Below are 20,080 nucleotides of genomic sequence, written 5' to 3'. Positions count from 1 at the left end.
TGTATATGTATAATTATATAAATATATCTAAAATTAGAGATATAGATGGTTATCTTTGCAATAGTAATTAAGTATGAATAGGATTACTTGCTTTAGATTAACAGAACTATGCGATAGAATGGTTATAAGGAATGTAGTTGAAGTTTAACAAATGATTTTTATATTGGAGATAGAGATGGTTATCTTTGCACATATTGTCTCACATTATTAGGCCCAATCACCAGAAAAACGATTAGACCAGTTTGTGTTAGCGAATTTGAATAATTTTGGAATAACTTATACAAAACTTTTAGATATCACTAGTAAATGATACAATAATGTATGTAGTTATATATCTTAGAATAACATCTTTTTTTGATATCCAGGATTCATAATGAATTTGGACAAGAGCTGGACTAAAATCACTAATAAGTTTGATCGAAGGTTCATCAATGGAGCACTAGGTTTTGCAAAAATGGGTGAAAGATACATTGATAGTCAAGGCAATATGCATTGTCCATGTAAGGAGTGTGTAAATGCTAGAAGACATGTGCCTTCCGTTGTTGCTACTCATATAATTCATAAAGGTTTTGATCCAACATACGACGTATGGCTATATCACGGTGAGCATTTGCCTGGTTATGAATCAGACGGATCAGACAGTGAGTTTGAACAAACTGAAAGTGAATTAGATGATGACGGTGAAAGACAGTTACTTGATGATGCATTTCCAACAGGCGGTGAAAGCATAGCTGAAAACATTAAGGAAGATGCGGAACAAAACCAAAATCCAAATGTAGAAAAGTTATTTGTTGATATGGAGAAGCCTCTATACCCGGAATGTGATGAGTTTTCCGTATTGGGCTTCTTACTGGAGCTGATGAATGTAAAGATATCATGTAAAATGACTAATGTGGCAATGGATATGATTTTGGATTTATTTAGCCGAGCTTTCAAGGAGGCAAACTTTCCCAAAAATCATTATCAAGCCAAAAAGTATTTACGTACTCTTGGACTAGGATACCAATCTATCCATGCTTGTAAATATGATTGTGCATTATTTTGGGAAGAAAATAAAGATTTAGAAAATTGTCCACGTTGCAACACTAGTCGTTATGAAGAAAAGAGTAATGGGAAGAAGAAACCAGTTAAAGTCTTGCGTTACTTTCCCATCACAAGTAGACTGAAGCATTTATATGCGTCAAGGCACACTTCTAAGGATATGTTGTGGCACCATCAGAACAGAGCTAAAGAGGAGGGGGTTCTTAGGCATCCGGCAGACGGAAAGGCATGGAAACACTTTGATACATTGTTTCCTTATTTTGCAAATGATCCTAGAAATGTTCGTTTGGGGCTTGCAAGTGATGGTTTCAATCCTTTCGGGGCAATGAGTCTTTCATATAGTATGTGGCCTGTTGTGATCATACCATACAATATGCCACCTTGGAAGTCTATGGTAGATGCTTCATTTATGCTGACATTGTTAATTCCAGGACGCGATTCACCGGGAATGAATATTGATGTATTTTTGCGTCCACTCATTGATGAGTTGAAACTTTTATGGGATAAGGGTGTTGAAACATATGATTGTGAGTTAAAAAAGACATTCAACATGCGTGCCGCACTTTTATGGACAATCAATGATTTTCTTGCATATGGTTATCTGTCTGGATGGACCACGAGTGGATACAAGGCATGTCCAACATGTAACAATGATGCTTGCAGTATAGGTATACGGGATAAAATAGCGTACGTGGGTCATAGGCGATTTCTTCCAACCAGTCACTCATGGAGGAAATCACTAGACTTTAATGGGAAGAGGGAGACTAGGGATGCACCTAAACCTATCAGCGGAGATGATTGCTTACGACAGTTGGAACGTATGAATATACATCAACATGGTAAACATCCTGCTCATGCAGGAACTAAAAGAAAACGGAACAACGAGGATCCAAATTGGTCAAAGAAAAGTATCTTCTTTGAACTCCCTTATTGGCCTGATTTGCTAATCCGTCACAACATTGATGTGATGCATGTTGAAAAGAATGTGTGTGAGAACGTGTTAGGAACCCTATTAGACATAGATGGAAAAACAAAAGACACAAACAAAGCTCGAATGGATTTGGAAGATATGAATATACGTAAAGAGCTTCACTTAGTAAAAAATAATGATCGCTTGCTTAAACCCCATGCTTCGTACGTTTTAACTCGAGAGGAGAGAAAACATTTTTGTAATCTAGTCAAGTCTGTGCGTTTTCCAGATGGATTTGCAGGAAATTTTGAAAAAAATGTGATTGCTGATCAAGGAAAGATACATGGGCTTAAATCACATGATTGCCACATTTTACTACAACGCATAATTCCTATTGCAATTCGTCCTTTTATGACAAAACAGATTCGAGATGCATTAACAGAGTTGTCTCGGTTTTTTAAGAAACTTACTGAAGCGACATTGTATGTGACAGAGTTAGAAGCGTTGCAGAAAGAGATAGTTTTCATTTTATGCAAGCTTGAAAGAATATTTCCTCCATCTTTTTTTACAATCATGGTGCACTTGTGTGTGCATCTTCCTCAAGAGGCAATTTTAGGAGGCCCTGTGCAATCATGGTGGATGTATCCAATCGAAAGATACCTTGGCCATTTAAAGAGATATGTAAGGAATAAAGCTAAACCTGAAGGGTCGATAGCAGAAGGTTATGTTGTTGAAGAAGCTATGACATTTTGTTCGCATTATTTAAGAGGTGTTGAATCAAAGTTTTACAAACGTGGCAAGAATGAAGAAAAAACATATAACGACGGTAAAAGCTTTGCATTGGATATTTTTAGATTAAATGGCCGAGGTGTTGGGAAGAAAGAAGTTTGTGTCCTTCCGGGTGATCATTTGAAAAAAGCAATGTGGTTTATCTACAACAATTGTGAAGAAATTCAACCGTACTTGGAGTAAGTTTTTTTCTAATCATTTATTGTTGATACTTGGTGTTTAATTTTTAGATGTCAATATATTAATAGTTTATATTCACTTGGCAGAGAACACTTACATTCATTACAAAGTCAACATCCTGATTTGTCAGATTTTTCCAAGATGCAACAAGCGATATTCCCGAATTGGTTTGCAAAACGGGTACCAACTACACTCAATTTTAATTCACTTACTTTGTGATATTGTATAGCAATATACTTGATGGTCCACCGTAATTTTAATTTGCTTGTTAACATAATGTCTACTTGTATGTTTGCATTCTATTGTTCTTTACCAATTATTGTTTATTTTGATCATGTACAGACTTCACTTACTTTCACCATGATACAAATTTGATATCAGGCTTACGAGGTTAATTCTCAAGATCCATCCCAAATTAATGAGGAGTTATATGCGGTGTCTTGCCTTCAAGATCATCGAGTGTCAATTTACAAGGGATACATAGTGAATGGAGTAAAATATATAGTTAAGTCAACAGATGACTGCAGGCGAACACAAAATTGTGGAGTTACTGTCCAAGGAGTTCATAATGATGTTGAAGACGACTATTATGGATATATTGATGAGGTAATTGAATTGTCATTTATAAAAGATTGTCGTGTTGTAATATTCAAATGCACATAGTTTGACACTAACCGTCGAAGAAAGCACGTGGTATATGAACCTCACTTCATAAGCGTAGACACGTCCCGACATGTTTATAAGGATGATCCTTTCATTTTAGCAAATCAAGCCAAACAAGTGTTTTATATTAATGATTCACTTAAACCAAATTCACAATGGAAGTGATTGAAAGGGTTAACCACAGACACTTATGGGATATTCCAGAACACAATGATGAAGAGAATTTGTTAGAAGATGCCAACCTTATTCGTGAAGATATTGAAGAAGAAGTGGTTCAAAATGTTGATGTTGGGCCTTTTCATGGTACTCCAAATGATTTTATCAATGATGAGATAGATGATTCTGATCATGATATGGAAGATTTTGATTCAGATTCAAATATAGATGATTTAGACAAGAATGAGCTAGACAATAATATCTCGAATCCTGCTATTGAAAGTGATGAGTCAGATGGTGATGATTAGGTAACCTTATTAAGATAAATGGTAATTCATATTTTTTGGGTAACTACTGTTTTTATTCTTGTACTAATATATTATGTAACTTAAGTACTTAACCTTTTCAGCTAATATGGGTTCAGGAGGTTAAACCAAGCTAAAGTTAAAGCTTGTTGTGATTCTGAAGTGAGAGAATTCAAGAATTTGTTTGGTGGTTATACTCCTATTTCCAAAGAGCCTCAACTCGAGAACAAACTCAAAGTTTAACCATCAATATGTTTTGGAGATTGACTGCACAAAGGTTCCAACATTTATAGTAAATTTTTTTTTTTTATCAAAGATTAGGATGTTGTTTGTTTCAAGGACATAATTAAGTCGTCCCAAATGCCTAGATACTTGATGTTTTGCATTTATAAGTATTTTGTTGGCCATGAATGCAAAATGTACATCATTATCACTTTTAGTATATGTGTACGTAAACGTTAGGAGGTTTTATGCATAATCAAAACATCTGAGCGACTTTAACCCTTTTGTAGTGGATTATTTTTATATAACTTGTTTGGCCCCTTGATAACCTATAGTTACTTGTCCATAAGTAGATAAACTGAAATGGGTACAAAAACTCTTTTGCTACTCGTTAGATCAATTGATAGGTTCGATTTGGAGTTACATGGAATATCTTCGCTAATGAAAAACCCCACGGTTTGTGGTTGAGTTCAATGTCCGAATATTGCTTAAGAAATTCTAAAAGTTTAGCTTTATTGATGGATGATCTGATTCAATAGAATGGTCATGTTGTTGAAGTCAATGTTTATGTTTCATGTGGAGGATTATAGTTTAGTAGCGAGAAGCTTAGTTTTCATAAAGTTTTTGCAGTTGGCCAGCAGATCTGGTGTATCACATAAGATCTTTTAACTTTCACGGTGATGTATAGTGGACTTGTTGATTTCTATGGGGGTCGTCAAACCCCGACCTCTAAATTCTATGAGGTTGAGGAAGGAAGATCGCTAAAACTCAATAAACTGTAGATTTTTGTTACTGTTTCACCTTTATACTCTGTATGTTAAGAGCTTTATTTTTCCACTCCTACATTTTATTTATGATTATCAACTGTCATGTAGTTATCACTTATATTTTTATTTTGGTTGGGTGGTTTGGAATATTGTATAGAATATATATACGGAAGGTTTTGGGTTGTAAGTGTTGGTTTAGTCTTGATGAGCTGCTTTTGTTTTGGAAATATGACTGGTTGTTTTGTTCTGCACATGTTTTTGTACATGGTATAGAGTTGGGTTTGATATTGGTTAATTGGTTTGTTGTTGGGAACTTGATATTCAAAATGATGGCTAACGATCCTAGGCATAACCCATAAACGAGTGCAATGAATCACGGATCCACAAAAGTCCAAGCTCAATCCTATCACATGCAATGCAATCATCCATCACGTCTTTGATTCACTTGATTACCTGAAAAGTTGGTCTAGCAAGTTTAAGTCGAGTCACAAGCCCACTAACGCTTAAACAACTTTTCCGGGTAAGAACAAGACACTTTGACAAGACATTTTTAGAAATGGGAAATGATTGACTTAGAGAGGATGATACCATGAGAAAGTAGACTCTCTCACGATTGCATCGATAGTTTACACGTCTAAAACGGACTTACGGATCAAAAGATACATGTATATATGTATATAGTTTGGCTTATAGATCTCAGGTTTGGTTCCAAAAGTGACTCACGACTTTGAACGAATGGTTTGTCTTGTGTAGAGCACCAATAAGGTCATAAGAGGACATTCCGGAAAGGTCGGGACGATCCTAGGATTCTAGAACCAAAGCTAGGAAAAAGTTTGGTGATTAAAGACCCCAATTGCGCCGCAACTTGTATAGTTGCGCCGCAACCCACCCAGTTCAGCACCAGCACGAGCCAAATACCCCCAAAACACTCATTTTGACTCCATAGACGACCTAGGAAGATCTAGGACCTGATTTCAAGCTTAAATGCACACATTTGGATATAAACAAACTCAAATGAACACAACCCATTCCAATATTTCACTTCAAAACATCAAATCTAGTTTCAAATTCGCTTTGACCAATTACAAACCCTAACAAACCCTAATTCGAATTTTGGCTCAATTCGTGACCCGAAAACACTTGAATATGACTAGAAACATGATTATAAACATGTAATGGTGAATATGAGATAGTTTTAACTTACCAAATCTTCCACCAAAGTGTCAAACCCGAAAATGACCCGAATAGGGAGTTTCTTTGCACTTACAAACCCAAATTTTTAATATGTAGAAGAGATGATGATATTAATGAAAAGCCCTAACAAAGTCTTGCTTGAAACATTTAATTTGATCTATTAAATTTAGAGAGAGAGAGAGTGAGAAGTAAGAAAAGTCTTTCATTTAAGAGTGTGAGAGAGAAAGAGAAGTGTAAGAAATGAATGGATGGTTGGGAGGATGGCAAGACTTGGGTGGGGATAGGGTTGGGTAGATGGGCATGGGTTTGGGTAAGGGTTAACCCATAGATAGTTCATTTACTTAATCAATCTAGTTACACCACAAGTTAGCAATCGACCATTACATTAACGACCATTCGATCTCATAAAACACCTTGAATATCATGCAAACACAACTTGACTAAAAACGATCATTATGTATATATATATATAAATGCATATTCACCTTGAACACAATTAAATCATAGCCAAACTCGATCATATATAGAGTAAACGATCATCATTAATCAAATGTACACAAAACTAACGGGTCAACAAAAGTCAAATTTCTCGAATGTTACACATAAGCTCCAGTAAAAGCTACCCATCTCACAAGCATGCTACCAAGTCGCCAATCAATGCCTAACCTGAGAGCACAACACATTTTTCACAAAAACAAGTGTCAACTATTAAAGCTGAGTAAGATAACAGGTTAGTTTAATGAAAAGAATTGCCAATTAAATCTATTATAAAAGAACTCATGCATATATAAAGGCACAACAACAATATCAACACAATCTGCATAATAGGAACATCAAATCCTATAATGTGCCTAGCAATCCTCCATATCAACACTAGCTACTTGACTGCACAAGCAACACAATCAACGCAAAGGTTATGCCAAACAAAATCTGCACAAATAACTTGTGTGAGGCGGCCACATAGCCAAACAGGAAACCTCACATCCAACTAGATGGGTAAGCCTTATGGGGTCCATCATTGTCGTTATGGATAGGCATTACCAAATCCATGAGTAACCCGTTACTACACTGGTGGTCAATCACTTCACGCAGAATTACTCTACCTACGCTAATTGGGTCAAACGGGAAACATGTACAGTGCCCCCCGAGTGATCAACGCAACACAACTAGCCTAAATAGGCTACCTGTGGGTTAAGCTTAACTCTTTCAACACAATGCTCAAGACTTATCTACACAAATAAGTTGCAACTAAATCTACTCATCAACACTAGGGCCCTATCGTGCACGTGACATGGCAACTTAAATCATGTCTAGTATTCTATGTTAACAAGTCCACACAAAATATTCACAACTCAAACGACAAGCTACATAAGTAAATCATGCGATAAACATCTCATTACTACATCAACATGCATGAATAATACCCCCGTCAACCTCCCTCACATATCCCATACCCAACATATGCATGAGATAATTTAAGCAACATAAAATAGGGTTTAATTATCAAAACTAATTTTTGTTGTGTCCCTCATGTGTCAAAAGTAAGTTATCTTACCTCCGCGCTTCACAAACCACAAACAATAATATTTTGCCAAGCTTGTTATGTATTCCCGATAACCTAAAATGACGAATAGTTAACATGAGTCAACAAACCGGACTAAGCAAATCATACACAAAATATAAATACATGACACTTATTATTATATATAGTTATCTTGTGTCAACTAGTCTTGAAATACCAAACTTCTTTATTATTACTATAGTCAAATAAGCATGACACAATTGATTTGTCTTACCTTTCCTTACCCCACGACCAGGAGCAAGAAAAGAAAGACCAATCTCCATTCCTTTTATACTTCTAAATAAAACAATGTCTTTTACCCCACCATTTGACACCCATGCAAGTGTCCCAACACCACAAAACAATGCTGACAACATTACTAGCTTTAGAATGTGACTACACCACAAAATTAAGAAACGAACAATTCCTTTTATTCCTAATATGTATTTTGTAAACTGTACAAAGCAAGTTGCAGACACTTTTATTATTATTATTTTTTATGCATATCTTTTGTTGATCCCTACGAAACATGATAAACTATGGACTTTTATAGAACACAATTAACACTACTATTTGGAACAGTTGACAAAAATCAAGATTATCTTTTCCCTTTTTTCTTTTGGCCTCTGAGCTCAACACCCGAGAGAAACATAGATTTTATGACATACACTAATTTGTTAATATTTGATATGTAGGATGTAATCAAACCAACTAAAGACTTTAATATGTATATATATACTGTAGCAATTTACGGATAGGCAGAAGAAACAAAACCTTTATGTTGAGATCAACGCTTTTCCTCCCCTATTTCTTTTGGACGCACAAACCCTAAGAAACGGTAGCTAACAAAACCCATTTTTTTTCCTCTCGCTGCGCATGCCGCATAGCTTTTATGATTAAGCCTTTCGGGCTTTCAACCTCTCTATTTCTGGGCCGGACTAAACTACTTTACAAATAGTATCTTATTATTATAATTTCATTTAGGCCCATTGAACTTCATAACTATGTTAACTTTTCTTAACAACATCTAATATTAATTTAACACTATAGGGAATACATATCACCTTAACAAACATTAAAGATAAACATTTATCGACACTTATAATCACACTAAATGGAAACACCTACACAAATTTATCCATATAAACACATAATAATTTACACCATAATTATTCTCCAAAAATATAAGGTCACCTAACGATAAGTTAACTTTGACTAACGGTCAAAGTCAACGAAATGAATAAAAGAATTCAGGATGTTACAATTACCTCCTCCTTGAAAGGATTCTGTCCCCAGAATCTACTTAGCAACAAACAAATGCGGGTAACGATCCCTCATCACTGCTTCAGTCTCCCATGTCAAGCTCTCACCTTTATTATGCCTCCATTTAATCAACACAAGATCAATTACCTTTCTACGAAGCTTCTTTTGTTTCCGGCCAAGAATCTCAACCGGTTCATCCACCATCTTCTTCTTTGGATCAATGCTAATATCTTCCAAAGGAATTACACTTATCTCTAACTCAGGAGGAAGATCCAATTTATAGGCTTGCTGATTGACTCGCTCCAAGACTTTAAATGGTCCAATAAAACGAGGACTCAGCTTACCACGCTTACCAAAACGAATGATACCCTTCCAAGGCGACACTTTCAACATAACCATATCACCCACCTTGAACTCCATAGGTCGTCTCTTTTGATCTGCATAAGTCTTTTGACGATCTCTTGCCACCTTAAGCGCTTCTTTAGCAATATTCACTTTATTAGCAGTTATCTGAACGATTTCTGGCCCAACAAACTGCTTTTTACCAGGTTCTAACCAACAACTAGGAGTCCTACATTTTCGCCCATACAACATCTCAAATGGCGGTATTCCAATACTTGAATGATAACTATTATTATAAGCAAACTCTATCTGTAACAACCGTACTTTTTAATATTATATATGTGTTAGTTAGGTTGTCTATGTTCCCGCAAGCCATAGTTATACTTGAAGCTAGTAGGTAATGCCCCAAATTAGTAATCTAAAGCTAATGATATGTTATAAGAATTACCTAATGAAAATACCTCGGAACAAAAATTTTTAGAGGTGATAAATCGTTACGATAATAATAACTTAAGTCTCACAAATTGAGATACCAATTAAATCCCTATGAAATATCCAACAAATCAAAAACAAAACCAAATCAAGTAAATATGATCATAATAAGTATAATTTCTAACTAAAAATATAATTGGAAGTATTATGTGCGTAAAAGCGTCGAAAACTTAATAAGTAAGCATATAAGCTTAAAAATGAATACGAATTTACAACCAATGACCTATGTAACCAACTAAAAATACAAAAATATATCCATACACATATATATACATGACATATGCATACATATACATATTCTTAACTAAAACAATCAATTACTTACATTTAACTAACTAAACACTTACAAAACAAATACAAAATTAACATATACTTACACTTATACTTATACACTAATTTTGTACAAAAAAAAAATAAAAAACTCTTCAATATGTTCCCCCCCCCCCCCCATGGCCGGCCCCCTTAACACCCACACACACTCCCACCTTATTTCAAATTTACACTCTTTACACTCCCAACACACATACACTCATTACTCTCTCATCTCCCAACACACACATAACTCTCTTCCTCTCAAGAACTCTTCTTTCTCCCCCTTTTTCTCTCTATTTTCGGCCAGCCACAAAAGAGGGTAAGAACACCAACAAAACTCATCTAAACACTAGCTAATAATAAGGTTCAAGTTAGGCTAAGCAAGGGTTGGATTAAGCTATAGTTTAAGGGTTATTTTGAGGTTGAAACAAGGGTATTCTTGGAGCTTTAGGGTCACGAAAATCAGCCCCTTTTCCATCTTCAAAAAGTGTTCTTCAAGGGTATAATCTTCCTTCCTTTCACTAGATTAAATCTTGTTTATGTTTATGCTTGAAGGTTTTATTAAAAACTTATGTTTTCTTTATGAATCTTCAAGTTTTCTTTCAAATATACACTTAATGAGGGCAAAGTTGATAGGATCTTTCTTCTCATGCTCATGCATGTTAGATCTATGAAGAAAAATCCAATGATTCAACTAGTTTAAGACCCAAAAGTGTGGATATATGTTTAATAGTTCTTGATGTGATTTTTCCTTTGAAAAATGGTTATATTTATGTATATTATGAAGGTTATATTTCTGGAAATTTTTATAAAAATATAGATTTTGTTGTTAAAGTGTTGGATCTATAAAAGTTAGCATCAAAAAGGTGGATATGTGTTGATAGTTTGTAAAGTAACTTTTTATATAAAAAGATGAACATGTTTTATATAATATTTGCATATATATTTCTGGAATATTTCATGAAAATATATTTTTATGTTGATGGATTTTTGATGGATAAAGATTTATGCTTAAAAGTGTTGATTTAAGTGCATGCATGCTAGATTTAAGAAGGTTGGATTGTGAGATGAAGCTAGGCTTGTCATAAGTGAAAAATATATTAGTATTATTGTTAATATTCTGGAAAAATTATTATAATGTCAAAAATATGATTATGGAACTAAACAAGTCAAAATAGGCTTGAAATCGAAAACCGAAAGCTTGTAAAAATGCACTTTTAGCACCCATTTGCACCAAAATCAAATGACCAAGAAAATATCACAAAGTTACTGTGAAAAATTGATATTTATATTACAAAATTCAACTTGGTTGGTTCAAGACAATAACAAGCTTAAAAATCACTATTTCGGTAAACGATTTTCATGTTTAAAAGTCCTCAAATTATAAGGACACAAGAGAGGTTGAATGGTTATAAATTTTTATTGATAAAAGGTGCCTAGAAAGGCCTGGAATTTTTGGACAAAAACTCTTGTGGTGATTTCTAAGTGTTTTTATGAATTAATAAATGTAAAAGGGATTTAAAGGATAATTAAATCAATAATAAATTATATAAATCATGAACTTGGACAAATTCACATAACCAATGATAAAATAACTTAAACCTACTGTAAAAAAGTAATTACAAGAAAAGAACCAAGTTTCATATGATTTAAGAATAAATAACTAAGTTAAAATCACAAATTAATCACTATTATTAAATAAATAATAATAAAGCTTAAATAAATATATAAAACATAACCTTACAAGTTTAAAAGCATAATAATCAGTAGATAATCACAATATAATTATCTATGAATTTTAAAGGTAATTTAAGAACCTAAAGATAATTATAAAGAATTATTTAATTAATTAATGAATAAATGGAATAAATAATTAATTAAATAATAATAAATAAAGGAAATTAATATAAATCAGAAAATATATTTTAAGATTCATAATATTACGGTACCAATATCAAATAAAATTACAAAGCTAAGCATACAAAAGAAATCATGCGTATCAAAGCCAAACTACCGAAATTCCAATAAACGCGCAAAAACGTATAACGCGAAAACTACTCTTATCACCAATTCTAATCTAACCAAACATTTTGAACATCATAATACACTTTGATTCCATAATTAAGTAACAACCAAAGATAGGAAAGCCTACTAGCATACATCTCATGATCTAGTTTACTAGTTCATGTAACAGACACTTACGTTGTGTATATTTGAATACCATGATTTAGGCTTGCTTGAGGAACGACACCACTAGGCGCATTCCACGTACTTGATCAGCCCCTAACACCCTCCAATCAAGTGAGTCATAGTCCCCTTTCAAACTATTTTATGTGTTTAACTTTCGGGGTGAAAAGCATGATAAGTAAAGTTATTTTATACATATATACGAAGTGTTTCTTGAAAGAAAGTTTGATATATGAAATGACTCTTGATAAGTATGATTATGATATGAAGTTATAACGTATGTTCCAAGTGATAATTGTTATATGATGAACTTGAGTTCTGTCAACCCGTTTTCTTTTCAGTACACTACTATTTACTCCTAAGGGAGGCCTGTAGTTAGATAGTTGCGCAACTAGGAGTCGTCCACCCATCCAGAGCGTAACGGTGGAAGGTTGGCTGCCTTCGTGATGACCATCACTTCCAGTCCGACCATTAGGGTGTTCTAGCTACGTAAGTTTGATCGGTCGTCCTCATGACACGACCCCAAGTATATGTAAGGCACTTGATTGACAGCTTGTGCAAAGATAAGAAGTATTATAAAGCTTGGACTTGAAAATGGTAGTAGTAGTGGCTTAAGTATTTATTCATCAAAAGGCTATCTAAGTTTTGCCCTCGTGGTTAAAAGAAATTGAAGTTGAAATGATTGGATATTAAGATTTGAGTATTAAAATTTGAACATACGTTTTTGGAAAAGAATATCCGTAAAGATATTTGAAGGTCCTTCTTGGTGGTTCTTTATTTTTGGTCATAATTGGTATATTAATACGTATATGTTGCTAGTTAAAAACCTATGAACTCACTCAACTCTCGTAGTTGACACTTTTTCTTCATGCTTTTCAGGTTTAGAGCAGTAGGTTTGCTAATGGACCGCCTCTGGACGTTGTAATTGTTTGATGTTTGAAGGCTTGTAATGCAAACAATTATCTTTTTAATTCGGATTTGGATTTATGTAATGGTTTTAAACAATGGAATTTGAACTATGTAATCGTTTATTTTGGGATGATTTTAAGACTTTAATTATGATGCTTTCCATTTAATCTTTTGTACCATGTCGTTCTGTGGCATCTCGTGTTTCCGCCGTAGTCGGGGTGTTACACTATCAAAGGCAAATGGCCATCCCATGCACCACCATACTCAATCACACAAGCTCTCAACATATCCTCTAACGTCTGAATGGTCCTCTCACTCTGTCCATCAGTCTAAGGATGATAAGCGGTACTCAAATGAATTCTAGTACCCAACTCTCGTTGCAATCCCTTCCAAAAGTTAGAATTAAATCGGCTGTCTCGATCTCAGACAATAGATAAAGGAACTCCATGCTTCAACACAATCTCATCCACATATAACTCAGCTAACTTATTAAGCGGTGTTGTCTCACGTGTAGCTAAGAAATGTGCACTCTTGGTCAATCTATCCACTATTACCCATATCATATCATTACCTTTAGGTGTCCTAGGTAATTTCGTGATAAAATCCATGGTAATGTGATCCCACTTCCACTCCGGGATATCTAACTACTGTAACTTACCATAAGGCTTTTGGTGCTCTGCCTTGACTTAAGCACAAGTCACACACCTCTGAACGAACTCAGCTACATCCAACTTTATAACCGGCCACCAATACAATGGCTTAAGATCACGATACATCTTAGTTGCACCTGGATGAATAGAATATCTCGACCTGTGAGCTTCTTCAAGAATCAATTCTCAGTTACCCCCGAGTTTAGGCACCCAAATCCTACCATTCAAGGTCTGAAAACCCCGACTATTCACCACCATTTCAATTCTCTTCTTTTTACCTATTCTTTCACCATCAGCATTAGTCGGTAACAAAGCTTCAACTTGAGCTGATTTGATACGCTCAAGCAACCCGGATTTCACTTCAGTAATCATGGAATGGAGTCTACTCATAGAACCTTGCCCTTTTCTACTCAAAGCATCAGCTACAACATTAGCTTTACCCGGATGATACTTAATCTCACAGTCATAGTCTTTCAATAATTCCATCCAACGCCTCTGTCTGGCATTCAAGTCTTGCTAATTAAAGACATATTGCAAGCTCTTATGATCAGTATATAAAGTACACTTGGTGCCATACAAATAGTGCCTCCATAATTTCAAAGCAAAAACCACAGCTGCAAGCTCCAAATCATGGGTCGGATAATTCTTCTCATGTGGCTTCAACTGGCGTGAAGCATAAGCAATTACCTTACCCCGCTGCATCAAGATACAACCCAAACCAGTTCCAGACGCATCACTATAAACCACCATATCCTCGGTACCTTCAGGTAAAGTAAGAATAGGAGCTTCACACAATTTCTTCTTCAATGTCTGAAAAGATTGTTCTTGTGAATTAGTCCACAAGAACTTCACACCTTTCCTTGTCAACTCAGTCATAGGCTTAGCGATACGAGAGAAATCCTGAATGAACCTCCTGTAATAGCCAGCTAAACCCAGAAAAGACTTAATCTCTGTCAGTGACTTTGGTTGTTCCCACTTCATCACAGCCTCAATTTTTGAAGGATCAACTTTCAAACCTTCACTAGAAATGACATGCCCAAGGAATTGAACTTCCTTAAGCCCATATGCACACTTGGAGAATTTAGCATATAACTTTTCTTTCCTAAGAACTTCAAGAACAGTTCTCAAGTGCTTACGATGCTCCTCAACAGATTTAGAATAGATAAGAATGTCATCAATGAAAACAATAACAAAGTGATCAAGAAAACGCCGACAAACTCGATTCATGAGATCCATGAAAGCAGCTGGAGCATTAGTCAAACCAAAAAGCATGACCAAGAACTCATAATGCCCATAACGAGTACGAAAAGTTGTCTTAGCAACACTTTCTCCATCCACCTTCAACTGATGATAACCAGACCGCAAATCAATCTTAGAAAAACAAGAAGCACCTTGCAACTGGTCAAATAAGTCATCAATACGAGGAAGAGGATATTTATTCTTCACCGTTCGCTTGTTAAGCTCACGGTAATCGATACACATCCTCATAGAACCATCGTTCTTCTTTACAAACAGAATAGGAGCTCCCCAAGGCGAGGAACTCGGACGAATAAACCACTTATCAAGCAACTCTTGGAGCTGAGACATCAACTCCTTCATCTCGGTAGGAGCGAGACGATAAGGTGCTTTAGCAACAGGAGTAGCACCGGGAATAAGATCAATTTGAAACTCTACTTCCCTATCAGGAGGAAGACCGGGAAGATCATCTGGAAATACATCAGGAAACTCAGCTATAACATCAACATCAGAAATAAAAGGATTAGCTTTATGTGAATCAATCACATAAGCCAGAAAATGATCAGAATGATCCTTAGTCTGCCGGATACACCTAAGAGCTTTCACAAGGGAAATAATCTTCACACTACCCTTCTGCTTATCACCATAAACTGAAACCACACTACCATCGGGAGTAGTGATACGCACTATCTTCTTAGAACAGAGAATAACGGCGCCATTCGTAGACATTCAATCCATACCCACAACAATATCAAAGCCAGCAACAGTAGTAGGCAAGAAGTCAATAGAAAAAGAACAACCCTCTATCTCTATAGAACAATCAAAGAACCCATCACGAACCATAGAAGTACGACCGTCAATTATCTCTACCTCAATCGGGTTATCTAACGGGCGAGTTACTACACCAAGCTTAGGAGCGAATAAAGTAGACACAAAAGATCTATTTGCACCGGAATCAAATAACACATTAGCAAGAGAAGAATTAATAATAAAGGTACCACTAACTACCTCATCATCGGCTCGAGCAAGTTCAGCAGTCATGTTGAAGGCACGAGTTGTAGTCTTCGGTCGCTCATTCTTCTTATCTGCAGTCTTCAAAAACGGACAATCTGACCTCTGATGCCCTGTCTGCTTACAAATATGACAACGGGGCTCGGCTGTGCAATCCTTAGCAAGATGCCCCATATCTGTACACTTACTACAACTCAAGGTGCTGATAGAACATGGTCCACTATGCTTGGACCTACAACAAGCACACCAATTACCTGCCTGCTTAGTATCATTCTCCCTTGAAGACCCACCCTTACGCTTCTTTGAAGACCCTGATCTAGATGCACCATCAAATTTCTTCTTAAACCCAGAAGAAGTGTCTTTCCTCTCTTTATACTTCATATCATGCTCAATAGATTTTACCAAGTCAACCGCCTTTCGGAGAGTCGGTTGCATCCTTATCATAGGACGGTAATCAGCAGGAAGACCTGTATCATATCTGTTCACCTGTGAAGAATCATTAGGACACAAGTGTTTACAAAAACGAAGCTTCTTTGTGAAATCCCTAGAATACTCAGTAATGGACTTTTCTCCCTTTTTCAAACCAAGAAACTTAGACTCCAAAGCTTGCAGCTCCCACTCAGTACATAAATCTTTCTTGAACAACTCAACAAATGATTCCCAAGTCAAGCTAGCAATATAACGGGAACCTTGTGGCTGAATATGAGTATCCCACCAATCAAGTGCATCTTTATTAAGAATCTTTGCAGCAAATACCACCTTTTTATTCTCGGGGCAATTACTTGCCTCGAATGTCATCTCAATCTGCCGAATCCACCTCATACTAGCAATAGGACCAGTACGACCAGTGAACATAGCAGGCCCACAATCCTTAAAAGTCTTAAATTTGTATTCCCCACGTCTCTCACCGCCATCATGATGTCTCTTGTGAACTCCACCACCATCCATATCATCCCCATCATTATGAACCCTGTCGTCCCTTCGGCGAATAGAATGAACCGAAGGAGTAATACCTGTACTCCTACGAGTAGGAGATGGCTCTTCATACTGACGGTTTCGGCGAGGGTAACTCTCTACCGATCTTTCAGGCTGATTCAACAAAAGATCCCTTTCAGCCCTCACTTCTTGCAACTCTTGTCTGGTTCGGGTCAACTCATTATTAACAGAACGTAGCAAATCAACCAACTCAGCTGGAGTAGGACCCTCATTCACATTGTTATTCGGGTTAGTAACACCCGGTCCGGTACCATCATTCCTGCTTCTGGTATTCACCATACTTCTATAAAATCACAAACGAGAAATTTTAACGACAGGCATAAAGAGAAGTAAGGAAAATAAGGCTAAGCTACATAAAATATCCAATTAAACAACAAACACATATATAAGCCTTAATCCTACTCTCACACTTAACCCAAACCTATCCTAAAGGCAAACTTTTTATGTTCAAATGTGCCCTATTTTAACTAGTTTAAGTCCAAGACCTACACCTATGGCCAATGGTTCACTTAAACTACGTCTCTGATACCAATTTGTAACACCCTGCTTTATAAAAATGTGGATTTCAAAAAATTTTCAGCTTTAAACATAACACCGTTAGCAAAATGCGGAAGCGACGTTTAAAAATCCCATTTGATTCCTAATGGAATCAATAAAACATAATAAATGTCTCAAAAGGTGTTACCGACAAGTATCATCACAATAATTTAAATGAAACCCACAATCTAAACCAACAAAGTAACGACCAAATGGCTAAATAATAAGTCTACTTAAATAAATACAACTATGGGTAACTAAAGCCAACATCCATAAGCTCCAGTAAAAGCTACCCATCTCACAAGCATGCTATCAAGTTGCCAATCAATGCCTAACCTGAGAGCACAACACATTTTTCACAAAAACAAGTGTCAACTATTAAAGCTGAGTAAGATAACAGGTTAGTTTAATAAAAAGGATTGCCAATTAAATCTATTATAAAACAACTCATGCATATATAAAGGCACAACAACAATATCAACACAATCTGCATAATAGAAACATCAAATCCTATAATGTGCCTAGCAATCCTCCATATCAACACTAGCTACTTGACTGCACAAGCAACACAATCAACGCAAAGGTTATGCCAAACAAAATCTGCACAAATAAGTTGTGTGAGGCAGCCACATAGCCAAACAAGAAACCTCACACCCGACTAGATGGGTAAGCCTTACGGGGTCCATCATTGTCGTTATGGATAGGCATTACCAAATCCATGAGTAACCCGTTACTACACTGGTGGTCAATCACTTCACCCGGAATTACTCTACCTACGCTAATTGGGTCAATCACTTAACTCTTTCAACACAATGCTCGAGACTTATCTACACAAATAAGTTGCAACCAAATCTACTCATCAACACTAGGGCCCTTATCGTGCACGTGACATGGCAACTTAAATCATGTCTAGTGTTAAATGTCAACAAGTCTACACAAAATATTCACAACTCAAACGACAAGCTACATAAGTAAATCATGCAATAAATATCTCATTACTACATCAACATGCATGAATAATACCCCCGTCAACCTCCCTCATATATCCCATACCCAACATATGCATGAGATAATTTAAGCAACATAAAATGGGGTTTAATTATCAAAACTAATTTTTGTTGTGTCCCTCATGTGTCAAAAGTAAGTTATCTTACCTCTGCGCTTCACAAACCACAAACAATAATATTTTACCAAGCTTGTTATGTATTCCCGATAACCTAAAAAGACGAATAGTTAACATGAGTCAACAAATCGGACTAAGCAAATCATACACAAAATCCTAATTAATTGTCACCAAATATAAATACATGACACTTATTATTATATATAGTTATCTTGTGACAACTAGTTTGGAAATACCAAACTCCTTTATTATTACTATAGTCAAATAAGCATGACACAATTGATTTGTCTTACCTTTCCTTACCCCACGACCAGGAGCAAGAAAAGAAAGACCAATCTCCATTCCTTTTATACTTCTAAATAAAACAATGTCTGTTACCCCACCATTTGACACCCATGCAAGTGTCCCAACACCACAAAACAATACTGACAACATTACTAGCTTTAGAATGTGACTACACCACAAAATTAAGAAACGAACAATTTCTTTTATTCCTAATATGTATTTTGTAAACTGTACAAAGCAAGTTGCAGACACTTTTATTATTATTATTTTTTATGCATATCTTTTGTTGATCCCTACGAAACATGATAAACTATGGACTTTTATAGAACACAATTAACACTACTATTTGGAACAGTTGACAAAAATCAAGATTATCTTTTCCCTTTTTCTTTTGGCCTCTGAGCTCAACACCCGAGAGAAACATAGATTTTATGACATACACTAATTTGTTAATATTTGATATGTAGGATGTAATCAAACCAACTAAAGACTTTAATATGTATATATATACTGTAGCAATTTACGGATAGGCAGAAGAAACAAAACCTTTATGTTGAGATCAACGCTTTTCCTCCCCTATTTCTTTTGGACGCACAAACCCTAAGAAACGGTAGCTAACAAAACCCTTTTTTTCCTCTCGCTGCGCATGCCGCATAGCTTTTATGATTAAGCCTTTCGGGCTTTCAACCTCTCTATTTCTGGGCCGGACTAAACTACTTTACAAATAGTATTTTATTATTATAATTTCATTTAGGCCCATTGAACTTCATAACTATGTTAACTTTTCTTAACAACGTCTAATATTAATTTAACACTATAGGGAATACATACCACCTTAACAAGCATTAAAGATAAACATTTATCGACACTTATAATCACACTAAATGGAAACACCTACACAAATTTATCCATATAAACACATAATAATTTACACCATAATTATTCTCCA

The 20,080-nt window shown here is 35.6% G+C and overlaps 3 protein-coding genes across 3 annotated transcripts; 1 reads left to right on the top strand and 2 right to left on the bottom strand.

The window, feature by feature from the left end:
- The first annotated feature begins 373 nt into the window (after window positions 1–373).
- LOC122610304 lies at window positions 374–3,583 on the top strand. Its single transcript, XM_043783300.1, has 3 exons — window positions 374–2,919; window positions 3,007–3,100; window positions 3,302–3,583. The coding sequence occupies exons 1-3, from the start codon at window positions 374–376 to the stop codon at window positions 3,581–3,583; spliced, it is 2,922 nt and encodes a 973-aa protein (XP_043639235.1).
- Window positions 3,584–9,087: 5,504 nt separating this feature from the next.
- On the bottom strand, window positions 9,088–9,645 carry LOC122610303. The gene has a single exon (XM_043783299.1). It carries the CDS (start codon window positions 9,643–9,645, stop codon window positions 9,088–9,090), a length of 558 nt encoding a protein of 185 aa, XP_043639234.1.
- A 6,263-nt stretch (window positions 9,646–15,908) lies between these two features.
- LOC122610302 lies at window positions 15,909–17,465 on the bottom strand. Its single transcript, XM_043783298.1, has one exon. It carries the CDS (start codon window positions 17,463–17,465, stop codon window positions 15,909–15,911), a length of 1,557 nt encoding a protein of 518 aa, XP_043639233.1.
- Window positions 17,466–20,080: the final 2,615 nt, after the last annotated feature.

Source organism: Erigeron canadensis, chromosome 8, assembly GCF_010389155.1.
Source record: "Erigeron canadensis isolate Cc75 chromosome 8, C_canadensis_v1, whole genome shotgun sequence".
Lineage (NCBI taxonomy): Eukaryota > Viridiplantae > Streptophyta > Magnoliopsida > Asterales > Asteraceae > Erigeron > Erigeron canadensis.
Note: the sequence above shows the minus strand (reverse complement) of the source record. Positions and strands in the feature narration are given on the sequence as shown.